The following is a 13,470-nucleotide window of genomic DNA, read 5'->3' on the forward strand; positions in this document are numbered from 1 at the left end:
TTGGGTGATATTTGGAAACATTGTTTTTAAGTTGTGAAGACTGGTGCAGAGAGCAGGTCCCTCGCCTGCTGTCACAGGGAGGGGGTGAAGTGGTAGGAAAGGAGGCTGGAGCTGAAACATGTTACGTGTTCTACCCTAAATACAGGTGCAACATGTAACCTGTTCCAAAAGGTGAATTTATCCTTTAAGCTTTGCAACTTCGTGTGCTTGCAAGGGGCTTTTAGTAGCTGGAAGGCCACAGATTGCCTAGATGAGGGACATCACAGAACTGACCAATTATTGCAAATTGTTTGTTTTAGAATTGCAACACAGTGAAGGACTAAAACCAATTGATGTGAGAACAGTGTCTTGAACTGGTGAAAATTATTCTATGAACAGCAAAAAGTTAGAGTAGACATCCATGCTGAATACTTTTGCTGTATTTTTTTTCCCCTTTTCATCTGCACAGGATTGCCGGGTGGTGGTACGAGTGGATTCCTGGGAGTCTACCTCTCTGTATCCTAATGGACACTTTGTGAGAGCATTGGGACCCATTGGTGACCTGGAGACAGAAATTCAAAGTATTCTGGTGGAGAATAGTATCAGTGTGAACCCCTTCTCCGAAGCCCAGGTCAGTTGTCCTAATCTCTAATGATTGAGGAATAACCTTCACCATGTTATAGTCCAGCCTTTCTCAACCAGGGTGCCTTGAGGGTTTCTTCAGGGGTGCCTTGGTCTAAAATGTCTTAAAATTGCCCAAAACTTGTATACAAAGCAGGGGGTGGAACAAGCCAGCCTTTTAGTTACACAAAGCCACAGGTTTTCATTGAGCACCATTACGACCTTCTAGCCATCGGCATCCTGACAACCAATGACATCATCAATTGATAAGGAGAATGTCAGCTGCCTGCACAGTATCCTAGTTTGACTCTCCCCTTCCCCTCTCCTTCAGTGCTGGGGGTCACATCAGCTCAGTGATGGGAGAAAAACTGAGGGAGAAGAGAAACCATGGAATACTAGTCAGTACCAGTGTGCAAAAGTGTATTTGCTTTGGAAGAATAAATCCCCTCTAATGTTGGGTATCCTATAAGTGTGGATGTTGCTGCGTTATATAAAGCTATTAGAATAGAATGGGGTGCCCTTTTAAAATTATGGACAGTCTTGAGGCACCCCATTTTAGAATGGGGTGCCTCAAGACTGTCCATAATTTTAAAGGGGTGTCACAGGACTGTCCATAGCTTTAAAGGGCGCCTTGACTGAAAAAAGATTGAGAAACACTGTTATAGGATATAGCCACAGCATGTTGATTTCAGACTTGGTAGATTGATTATAATGTTGAAATGTGTAAGTCACTCTATGGTCTTGTTCACATGGGGCAATTACATGCATGACTTATACAGGCCCATGTTTGACCGACACTGGGATGCACAGGGGTTGCATGTATCCCCGTGCTGGCATTCCCATTGTTTTTTATTGGGACAGAGTGGCTGCACAGACACAGCCGCTATGTCCCAATATGACATCCGTATGGGTACGGGTGCACACCCTGTGTGGATGTGGGGGTACACCCTGTTTTTTATTGGGACACAGCAACTGCATGGACACAGCTGCTATGTCCCAATATGACATCCGTATGGGTATGGGTGGACACCCTGTGTGGATGTGGGGTCACACCCTGTTTTTTATTGGGACACAGCCACTATGTCCCAATATGACATCCATATGGGTACGGGTGCACACCCTGTGTGGATGTGGGGGCACACCCTGTTTTTTTATTGGGACACAGCAGCTGCATGGACACAGCCACTATGTCCCAATATGACATTTATGTGGGTTGGGGTGCACACCCTGTGTGGATGTGGGGGGCACACCCTGTTTTTTTATTGGGACACAGCCGCTATGTCCCAATATGACATCCGTATGGGTATGGGTGCACACCCTGTGTGGATCTGGGGGGCACACCCTGTTTTTTATTGGGACACAGCAGCTGCATGGATACAGCCGCTATGTCCCAATATGACATCCATGTGGGTTGGGGTGCACACCCTGTGTGGATCTGGGGGGCACACCCTGTTTTTTATTGGGACACAGCAGCTGCATGGACACAGCCGCTATGTCCCAATATGACATCCATGTGGGTTGGGGGGCACACCCTGTTTTTTTATTGGGACACAGCAGCTGCATGGACACAGCTGCTATGTCCCAATATGACATTCATGTGGGTTGGGGTGCACACCCTGTGTGGATCTGGGGGGCACACCCTGTTTTTTATTGGGACACAGCAGCTGCATGGACACAGCCGCTATGTCCCAATATGACATCCATGTGGGTTGGGGTGCACACCCTGTGTGGATGTGGGGGCACACCCTGTTTTTTTTTTATTGGGACACAGCAGCTGCATGGACACAGCCGCTATGTCCCAATATGACATCTATGTGGGTACCGATGCACACCCTGTGTGGATGTGGGGGCACACCCTGTTTTTATATTGGGGCACAGCCACTATGTCCCAATATGACATCCATGCGGGTACGGGGGCACACACTGTTTTATTGGGACACAGCAGCTGCATGGATACAGCTGCTATGTCTCAATATGACATCCATGTGGGTTGGGGTGCACACCCTGTGTGGATGTGGGGGGCACACCCTGTTTTTTTATTGGGACACAGCCGCTATGTCCCAATATGACATCCGTATGGGTATGGGTGCACACCCTGTGTGGATCTGGGGGGCACACCCTGTTTTTTATTGGGACACAGCAGCTGCATGGATACAGCCGCTATGTCCCAATATGACATCCATGTGGGTTGGGGTGCACACCCTGTGTGGATCTGGGGGGCACACCCTGTTTTTTATTGGGACACAGCAGCTGCATGGACACAGCCGCTATGTCCCAATATGACATCCATGTGGGTTGGGGGGCACACCCTGTTTTTTTATTGGGACACAGCAGCTGCATGGACACAGCTCCTATGTCCCAATATGACATTCATGTGGGTTGGGGTGCACACCCTGTGTGGATCTGGGGGGCACACCCTGTTTTTTATTGGGACACAGCAGCTGCATGGACACAGCCGCTATGTCCCAATATGACATCCATGTGGGTTGGGGTGCACACCCTGTGTGGATGTGGGGGCACACCCTGTTTTTTTTTTATTGGGACACAGCAGCTGCATGGACACAGCCGCTATGTCCCAATATGACATCTATGTGGGTACCGATGCACACCCTGTGTGGATGTGGGGGCACACCCTGTTTTTATATTGGGGCACAGCCACTATGTCCCAATATGACATCCATGCGGGTACGGGGGCACACACTGTTTTATTGGGACACAGCAGCTGCATGGATACAGCTGCTATGTCTCAATATGACATCCATGTGGGTTGGGGTGCACACCCTGTGTGGATGTGGGGGCACACCCTGTTTTTTATTGGGACACAGCAGCTGCATGGACACAGTCACTATGTCCCAATATGACATCTATGTGGGTACCGATGCACACCCTGTGTGGATGTGGGGGCACACCCTGTTTTTATATTGGGGCACAGCCACTATGTCCCAATATGACATCCATGCGGGTACGGGGGCACACACTGTTTTATTGGGACACAGCAGCTGCATGGATGCAGCTGCTATGTCTCAATATGACATCCATGTGGGTTGGGGTGCACACCCTGTGTGGATGTAGGGGCACACCCTGTTTTTTATTGGGACACAGCAGCTGCATGGACACAGCCGCTATGTCCCAATATGACATCCATGTGGGTTGGGGTGCACACCCCGTGTGGATGTGAGGGCACACCCTGTTTTTCATTGGGACACAGCAGCTGCATGGACACAGTCACTATGTCCCAATATGACATCTATGTGGGTACCGATGCACACCCTGTGTGGATGTGGGGGCACACCCTGTTTTTATATTGGGGCACAGCTGCTATGTCCCAATATGACATCCATGTGGGTTGGGGTGCACACCCTGTGTGGATGTGGGGGCATACCCTGTTTTTTATTGGGACACAGCAGCTGCATGGACACAGCCCCTATGTCCCAATATGACATCCATGTGGGTTGGGGTGCACATCCCGTGTGGATGTGGGGGGCACACCCTGTTTTTTTATTTGGGACACAGCAGCTGCATGGACACAGTCACTATGTCCCAATATGACATCCATGTGGGTTGGGGTGCACACCCTATGTAGATGTGGGGGCACACCCTTTTTTTTTATTGGGACACAGCAGCTGCGTGGACACAGCCGCTGTGTCCCAATATGACATCCGAGTGGGTGCACTCCCTATGTGCATTTTGGGACCCGCACTCACATGGATGTCATATTGAGGCACCGCAGCTGTGTCCCTATAGATAACAGTGGGACTGCCAACACAGGGAAGCATGGAATACCTGTCCATCCCTGTCCTGGTAAAACACAGCACAGTAATCGCTCCATGTGAACAAGGCCTATGTCAACGGTTCGCAGAAAGAAAACTGTAAATGAGGCTCCTCCTCCTCCGTTTATAGTCTGTAATAAAGATTATAGGGAATATGTCAGTGCAGAGCTTTACACTTTTCCATTTCCTCCCTCTACAGCTGGCAGAAATGCCTACAAACAGTCCAGAGAACCCATGGAGGGTGGCACCAGAAGAGGGAGATCGGCGTGATCTACGCACTACTCATTTGGTGTTCAGTATCGACCCAAAGGGCTGCGAGGACGTAGATGATACTTTGTCTATTCGGGAGCTAAACAATGGGCACTTGGAGCTGGGTGTTCACATTGCAGACGTCACACACTTTGTGACACCAAACTCTTACACTGATATGGAAGCAAAAGCAAGGTCAGTAGAAGTAAAGCGTCATTGTTGCTTGGGTATAGTGGCTTCCCTGTCCCAGAGCAACCTCAAGTCTCAGATGTATTGTCGCCGGCTAAAGAAGTGCATATCTAATTATAACAGCAAATTTATATTATAAACGTATCAAGTTTTAGTGTATGAAATTTAAAGAGGAACTGCACTGCATCTGAGCACCACAAACCAAAAATGCTATAGAATTCATTTTTAATATTCCAAAAAAAAAATTCCTCAATGCTTTATTTTGCTGAGAAATCATTTTGAAAACACCCTCCTAGCATTTCTGGCAGTGGCCATCTTGAGTAAGGGCGGATGATTCATGTAGCAGTTACTTCCTGGAATCCATCTGTCTTTAGCTCTGGCATTTGGCTGAGCTCCTCCCTCCCTTCCTAAAGACTCCTGGGATGTATGACATCGTTTGCCTAGGCATGGAAACCAGGAAGTAAATGAATGAATGCAAAAAACAGGTTAAAACAAGTAAATTATAATTATACTTTCCTATCTATTTACTAATACGAGCAGCATAAGGGTTAGGCCCCCTGTACACGGGACACTTCTGAACGATGGAAATTGACTGCTGGAAAACGTAGGTTAAAAAACGTCTGTTTAGCCGCTTTTGCATAACGTGTTTATGTGCATTTCTGTTTAGAAGCGTTTTTTAAAGAGAAGCACAGGAGAACCTCCTAAATTAAAAAAAAAAATTCAAACGCAAACACTTATAAACGCGATTTGCCACGTTTAGCCGCTTTTTCAAGCAGTTTGCGTTTGAAACGCTAGTAAAATCTACTCCAGAACACAAGTTTGGTGCATTCAAAAAAACGACTGTAAACTCAACTGCCTGTAAATGACGATGTGTACATGGACATAGAGGAGAACATTAGGGAGAGTTCAGGGGTTGCTGAGAAAAACGCTGAACAGCTCCTAAACGTGCGTTTATCAGCTGCAGTGTACATGACCCCTTAGAAATAGTTCATGTTGATTGAGAGAATGAAGTTCTGCTTTGATCTTCTGTGTCTCCATACTATTTGCCCGGCGGTATGGAAAAACATTAGCAATGATTACCTTTCTTAACTTTGGAGGGCAGAGGAGAGATATGGGGCCTATAAGACCTCAGATCTCTCCATAAAGAGGACCTGTCATACGGATGTTGTTCATCCCTTGTGATTAGCAGTAAAATTGATAAAACACAAATATAGGGACAGTGTTAAAAAAAAGTTTTAAATAAGATACATTTTTAGACTTTTTTTCATGCAAATTTACAATGCTCCTGTCCTCCTGTGCGTACGCGCAAATGCGAACGCATATGTAATTCCTGCACACATAAGTAAATGGCGATCGCACCAAACGATGTGAATCGGGGGTAAGACAAGAGACTATTGTCTTATATATTGTAAAACCGTGATATCAAGGACAAAAAGAATGTTAAGTACCTGTAATAAATAGTTTATTTGTCAGAGTGTAAGGCTAGTTTTGCGAGGTGGAAGGTACGGTTATATCTCCTAGATTGTAAGCTCTAATGAGCCGGGCCCCCTGATTCCTCTTGTACCAAATTGTATTGTAACTGTAATGTCTGCCTTCATTTTGCAAAGCGCTGAGCAAACTGTTGGCGCAATATAAATCCTGTATAATAATAATAATAATAATAGGGAAAATGTAGGCATAGCTAGCAGTTAACTGTGTAAGGTTCCATAACATAAACCAAAAACTAGCACTCGAATGTTCTTGCTGCACTGACAACACGGAATCTAGCACTCGCTGAGGTTCCGCCCTTGATAGACCGGGGAATCTTGTATACATCTCGCCTTGACTATTGCAACTCCCTCCTCATTGGCCTACCGAATCGCAGGCTATCTCCTCTTCAGTCTATCATGAATGCTGCTGCCAGACTCATCCACCTTACTAACCGTTCTGTATCTGCCACCCCTCTCTGCCAATCCCTCCACTGGCCTCCACTTAGTGTCCTCTACCCCTCTCTGCCAATCCCTCCACTGGCCTCTACTCAGTGTCCTCCATCACTCTCTGCCAATCCCTCCACTCAGTGTCCTCCATCCCTCTCTGCCAATCCCTCCACTGGCTTCCCATTGCCCAACGGATAAAATTCAAAACATTAACAATAATGTATAAAGCCATTTATAACTCTGCCCCAAATTACATCAACGATCTTGTCTCTAAATATCGCCCAAACTGTACTCTCCGCTCCTCGCAGGACCTCCTACTCTCTAGCTCCCTTGTCTCCTCCTCCCATGCTCGTCTCCAGGACTTTTCCAGAGCTTCCCCCATCCTCTGGAACTCTCAACCCCAATTTATCAGACTATCGCCCATTCTGCTCACTTTTAGGCGATCTCTGAAAACCTCTCTCTTCAGGGAAGCCTATCCTGCCCTCAGCTAATAATCTTCTACTCTTCCTACCAGTCCACCCCCCACAGTTACTTCCTTTTGTACCACTAGCCCCTCCCTCTTAGATTGTAAGCTCCCAGGATCAGGCCCTCCTTTCCCTCTTGTGCTGAACTGTATTGTCTCCCGTTATATTGTAAAGCGCTGAGCAAACCGTTGGCGCTATAAAAATCCTGTATAATAATAATAATCTTGTAACTGCCAAAAAAGAGCAAAACTGCTTGCACTCTCCTCGTGCATTACCGTGATAATAAGAAATTTATTATAAAATGACAAAAAGGTCATAAAAACAGAGACAAGTCAAAGATGCCAGTCATGGACAGCGGAGGTGCTCGGGTAAAAGTGCTAACACATTTCGGGACTCAAACTCCCTTCCTCAGATCAAAAGATCTGGCATCTTTGACCTCTTGTCTCTGTATTTATGACATTTTTGTTTTGTGAGTATGCATTTGTAATTTGATAATACATTTCTTATCACAGTAATGCACGTGGAGAGTACGCCCTTTTTTGCTCTTTTTTGTTAGGTAGATTTCGATATTAGAATATTTAACCAATGGGTCCACAGTTTGTCAAATTTGTGAATAGTGCCTATGTGGGAGTATATCAACCTTTACACGTTAACCCCCCGGTTCACATCTATGCAGACATGCGGGCCACGTTTTGCTCGGGCACGAGAGCCCATTCATTTGAATGGACTCCCGTGCCCCGTGACACGCAGGGAAGTCCCTGCACTTCTTTGGAAAACACAGCCGAGGTTCCCAGTACAGTTGCGTTTTCCAGTGCGGGCGGCGTGCCATTAGAACTAATGGCACCCGCCCGCAGGTCCGCATTTCTCTGTGCGGGTGGTGCGGCTGCATGGATTTTCGTGCGGCACCACCTGCACAGATATGAACCTAGGGTAGAGTATGATTCCTGTAAGTTAATACATTCAGATAATGGCAGAGAATGTGGGGACTTCCAATGGATAGGGAAAAAAACGTTCAAGCCTGAAGAAGCGCTCTCAAATTTTTTACGGTAATATTGGCGTATGTGAATATAGTATTCAGCACCCAAAGGATACGGATGGTTATATCCTTGGAGATAGTAAAGTGTAAGATGCTATTAATGGAAGACATATTAGAATTCTGGGTAGTGGTCATTGCACCAAATAGGTGAATGGTTAGGAAATGCTTTACATTTAGGGAGGTTTTTCATTTGTGCCAAAATTTTGTGGACAAATGAGCCTTCAAGTGCTTCGTATAGATCTAAGGATTCCACCATATGTCTCGGCAAAATGTAGGAAGAGTCTGGTCTTCCTGGGGATCAGTATTAGTCTCCATATCCTTCCTAGCAATATGCTTTTAATTGAGCTGCAATTAAATATATTCAAGGATTCGGTAATACTGGGCAGCACAGTAGCTAAATGGTTAGCACTTCCGCCTGGGTCGTTGGTTCGAATCCCAACCACGGCATCACCTGCCTGGAGTTTGCATGTTCTCCCTGTGCCTGCGTGGGTTTCCTCCCACACTCCAAAGACATGCTGGTAGGTGAATTGGCTCCTGTCTAAATTGTCCCTAGTAGGTGTATGTATGAATGTGAGTTAGGGACCTTAGATTGTACACCTCTTGAGGGTTAGGGACTGATGTGAATGTACAATATATATGTAAAGTGCTGCGTAAATTGATGGCGCTATACAAGTACCTGAAATAAATAATAATACAGTACCCCCCCCAATAGTTGTAGGTCTTGGCCTTGTGTTTTTGTCACATCTAACATTGTATCCAATATGATTTGTCTTTTATTGTATAGAGCTACAACATACTACCTCGCCGATCGTCGCTATGACATGCTGCCTGCTATCCTGAGTGCAGATCTATGCTCCTTGCTTGGAGGTGTCGACAGGTAATGTGAAATTCTTTTACAATGGAATTTATTATAGACAACACAACATCAAAGAAACAATCAAAAGCAAGATCACTGACACAAAGGAACAAGGTATACAATTCTTCTGATGAAGGACATAACAAATGCACTGATGTCAGGTAATGTGAAATTCATCAAAGTAGTAGCATTGTTATTGTTCGTAATGTGACCGCACACGGAGTTCTCTGGATTAAAGTCCCTGACCTGCTGAACTCCTTGACTATATAGAGGCCAAAGTGACCAGTTGTCACAGACAGAGTGAAAATCCACTCCACAGCAAGAGATGAGTAAATCATCTAATGGGGACACTGCGTACAGGCAAACAATTTTGTAGACTAGGGAGCAGTCCGGCCATTCTCTCAAGGTGTTTTTTTTTCTTTTTTTTTTTTCCGTATTAAATTTTTATTGAAAAAATAAGTTATTACAACCAAATAAGATACAGAACAATAATGCTAAAAAAAAACATTCCAAAACAAAAGAGAGCAAAGCTATATTATTATTATTATAATACAGGATTTATATATTATTATTATAATACAGGATTTATATAGCGCCAACAGTTTGCTCAGCGCTTTACATTATAGTGGGAGACAATACGGCAACAATACAGTTCGATGAAAGAGGGATTTGAGGGCCCTGCTCCTTGGAGCTTACAATCTAGGAGGGTGGGGTGAATGGTAAAGTAGGTGGTCACTGTAGGTACACACACACACCTATAAAAAGTTGCAGTACTTCGTTGTTCACTCACAGAGCCGGGTACTGCAGTCTAGGGGGAGGCAGAGAGCACAGCACACACTCCTTCCTTTGCTTTCACTGCGCTCAGCTATTGAGTAGTCTGACGGCTCCCAGTGCCAATGACAGATCCGGCCTGAGCTCCGAGCCTGCTCAGCAAAACGGCCCTGGGGGACACACTCGCCCCCACCATAATTTCCACTCGCCATTGGCGAGCAGGCCAGTGGAAATTTCAAGGCCTGGATTAGATAGTACTTTCTGTCATTTATGATACACAGCCAATATGATGCTATGTTGGTCATCTGGACAGTATACCTAGCAATGGTTGCACCAATTTTGCATTTGTTTGGACAACTGTGATCACTGGCATGAGCACTCGGCCTTATTTACATCATAGAATGTACTGCAGCCATTGTTAAACACAGAAGTACCTATGGATGGCAGTAGCACCCTCTACTGTCGTAAACTAGTAAATATCTCTCTAAATGTTCATTTTTTTTAATTCATTGTAAACTCAACATGCCTTTTCTGCAGCGCAATTCCATTTCTAAGGGCCTGGTCACACTTCTGCGAAGATCTGTGTCTTTTTGCACTAGAAAAATGATTACCTCCACAGGGTCGGATCTCCACCCTCCATAGAATGTTGCCTCTTCTCCACCCCTCCTCCCCTCCACTGTGCAAATTGTGTTTTTTCTTTTTGTTTTTTCTTTTTTAACGAAAACTCTCTGGCCAGTAGACCCCCCCCAATGCACATCACTCACTGAATAATGTGCATTTTGCTTGCTGTGCCTCCAGGGATACATACTTTATATGGGCAGAACAGTGGCTAAATGGGTAGCACTTCCACCTGGCAGTACTCGGGTCGCTGGTTCGAATCCCAGCCACGGCACCACCTGCCTGGAGTTTGCATGTTCTCTCTGTGCCTGTGTGGGTTCCTCCGGGTACTCTGGTTTCCTCCCACACTCCAAAAACATGCTGGTAGGTTAATTGGCTCCTGTCTAAATGGGCACTAGAATGTGAGTTAGGGACCTTAGATTGTACACTCCTCAGGGACGGGGACTGATGTGAATGTACAATATATATGTAAAGCGTGGCGTAAATTGACGGCGCTATATAAGTACCTGAAATAAATTTAAAAAAAGGCCCAGGAGGCATAGTCCTTGAATAAAAAAGAAGGGGGGGCTGGGTCAGGCAACATGTCATTGGGAAGCCACCAGCTGAACCCTGAAGAGCCAGCAGCTTCCCAGTGATGTCGCCAAAGACGGTGGCGGTGTGGAACTGAGGAAGAGGGGGCAGAGAAGAAGCAGATCTCAGCAGGACAACACTGGATCCGCTTCAGAAAATAATGAAAAGGTGAACAAACACCATACACCCTCCCCACCCACCCAGTCCTCGCTGTACTTGCTCCCCACCGTACTTGCTCCCCACCCACCGAGTCCCCGCTGTACTTGCTCCCCACCCACCGAGTCCCCGCTGTACTTGCTCCCCACCCACCGAGTCCCCGCTGTACTTACTCCCCACCCACCCAGTCCCCGCTGTACTTACTCCCCACCCACCGAGTCCCCGCTGTACTTACTCCCCTTCCACCGAGTCCCCGCTGTACTTGCTCCCCACCCACCCAGTCCCCGCTGTACTTACTCCCCACCCACCGAGTCCCCGCTGTACTTACTACCCACCCAGTCTCCGCTGTACTTACTCCCCACCCACCGAGTCCTCGCTGTACTTACTCCCCACCCACCGAGTCCCTGCTGTACTTACTCCCCACCCACCGAGTCCCTGCTGTACTTACTCCCCACCCACCGAGTCCTCGCTGTACTTACTCCCCACCCACCGAGTCCCCGCTGTACTTACTCCCCACCCACCGAGTCCTCGCTGTACTTTACTCCCCACCCACCGAGTCCCTGCTGTACTTACTCCCCACCCACCGAGTCCCCGCTGTACTTACTCCCCACCCACCGAGTCCCCGTTGTACTTACTCCCCACCCACCGAGTCCCCGCTGTACTTACTACCCACCCAGTCCCCGCTGTACTTACTCCCCACCCACCCAGTCCCCGCTGTACTTACTCCCCACCCACCGAGTCCTCGCTGTACTTACTCCCCACCCACCGAGTCCCCGCTGTACTTACTCCCCACCCAGTCCCCGCTGTACTTACTCCCCACCCACCCAGTCCCCGCTGTACTTACTCCCCACCCACCCAGTCCCCGCTGTACTTACTCCCCACCCACCCAGTCCCCGCTGTACTTACTCCCCACCCACCCAGTCCCTGCTGTACTTACTCCCCACCCACCCAGTCCCCGCTGTACTTACTACCCAGCCAGTCTCCGCTGTACTTACTCCCCACCCACCGAGTCCCCGCTGTACTTACTCCCCACCCACCGAGTCCCCGCTGTACTTACTCCCCACCCACCGAGTCCCCGTTGTACTTACTCCCCACCCACCGAGTCCCCGTTGTACTTACTCCCCACCCACCGAGTCCCCGTTGTACTTACTCCCCACCCACCGAGTCCCCGTTGTACTTACTCCCCACCCACCGAGTCCCCGTTGTACTTACTCCCCACCCACCGAGTCCCCGTTGTACTTACTCCCCACCCACCGAGTCCCCGTTGTACTTACTCCCCACCCACCGAGTCCCCGTTGTACTTACTCCCCACCCACCGAGTCCCCGTTGTACTTACTCCCCACCCACCCAGTCCCCGCTGTACTTACTCCCCACTCACCCAGTCCCCGCTGTACTTACTCCCCACCCACCCAGTCCCTGCTGTACTTACTCCCCACCCACCCAGTCCCTGCTGTACTTACTCCCCACCCACCCAGTCCCCGCTGTACTTACTACCCAGCCAGTCTCCGCTGTACTTACTCCCCACCCACCGAGTCCCCGCTGTACTTACTCCCCACCCACCGAGTCCTCGCTGTACTTACTCCCCACCCACCGAGTCCCCGCTGTACTTACTCCCCACCCACCGAGTCCCCGCTGTACTTACTCCCCACCCACCGAGTCCCCGCTGTACTTACTCCCCACCCACCGAGTCCCCGTTGTACTTACTCCCCACCCACCGAGTCTCCGTTGTACTTACTCCCCACCCACCGAGTCCCCGTTGTACTTACTCCCCACCCACCGAGTCCCCGCTGTACTTACTCCCCACCCACCCAGTCCCCGCTGTACTTACTCCCCACCCACCCAGTCCCCGCTGTACTTACTCCCCACCCACCCAGTCCCCGCTGTACTTACTCCCCACCCACCCAGTCCCCGCTGTACTTACTCCCCACCCACCCAGTCCCCGCTGTACTTACTCCCCACCCACCCAGTCCCCGCTGTACTTACTCCCCACCCACCGAGTCCTCGCTGTACTTACTCCCCACCCACCGAGTCCCCGCTGTACTTACTCCCCACCCACCCAGTCCCCGCTGTACTTACTCCCCACCCACCCAGTCCCCGCTGTACTTACTACCCAGCCAGTCTCCGCTGTACTTACTCCCCACCCACCGAGTCCCCGCTGTACTTACTCCCCACCCACCGAGTCCTCGCTGTACTTACTCCCCACCCACCGAGTCCCCGCTGTACTTACTCCCCACCCACCGAGTCCCCGCTGTACTTACTCCCCACCCACCGAGTC

The 13,470-nt window shown here is 48.6% G+C and overlaps 1 protein-coding gene across 1 annotated transcript in view; it reads left to right on the top strand.

Annotated features, from left to right (window-relative positions):
* The window catches only part of DIS3L (DIS3 like exosome 3'-5' exoribonuclease), an 89,038-nt gene that overhangs the window by 38,086 nt on the left and 37,482 nt on the right, over window positions 1-13,470 (top strand). Inside the window, exons 8-10 of the mRNA XM_089665269.1 lie at window positions 449-610; window positions 4,570-4,814; window positions 9,009-9,101. Coding sequence (XP_089521395.1) covers window positions 449-610; window positions 4,570-4,814; window positions 9,009-9,101 — 500 coding nt within the window. The remainder of the gene's footprint in view (window positions 1-448; window positions 611-4,569; window positions 4,815-9,008; window positions 9,102-13,470) is intronic.

Source organism: Staurois parvus, unplaced genomic scaffold (genome assembly GCF_062004578.1).
Source record: "Staurois parvus isolate SC_StPar_1 unplaced genomic scaffold, SC_StPar_1.0 ptg002170l, whole genome shotgun sequence".
In the NCBI taxonomy this organism is placed as follows: Eukaryota; Metazoa; Chordata; class Amphibia; order Anura; family Ranidae; genus Staurois; species Staurois parvus.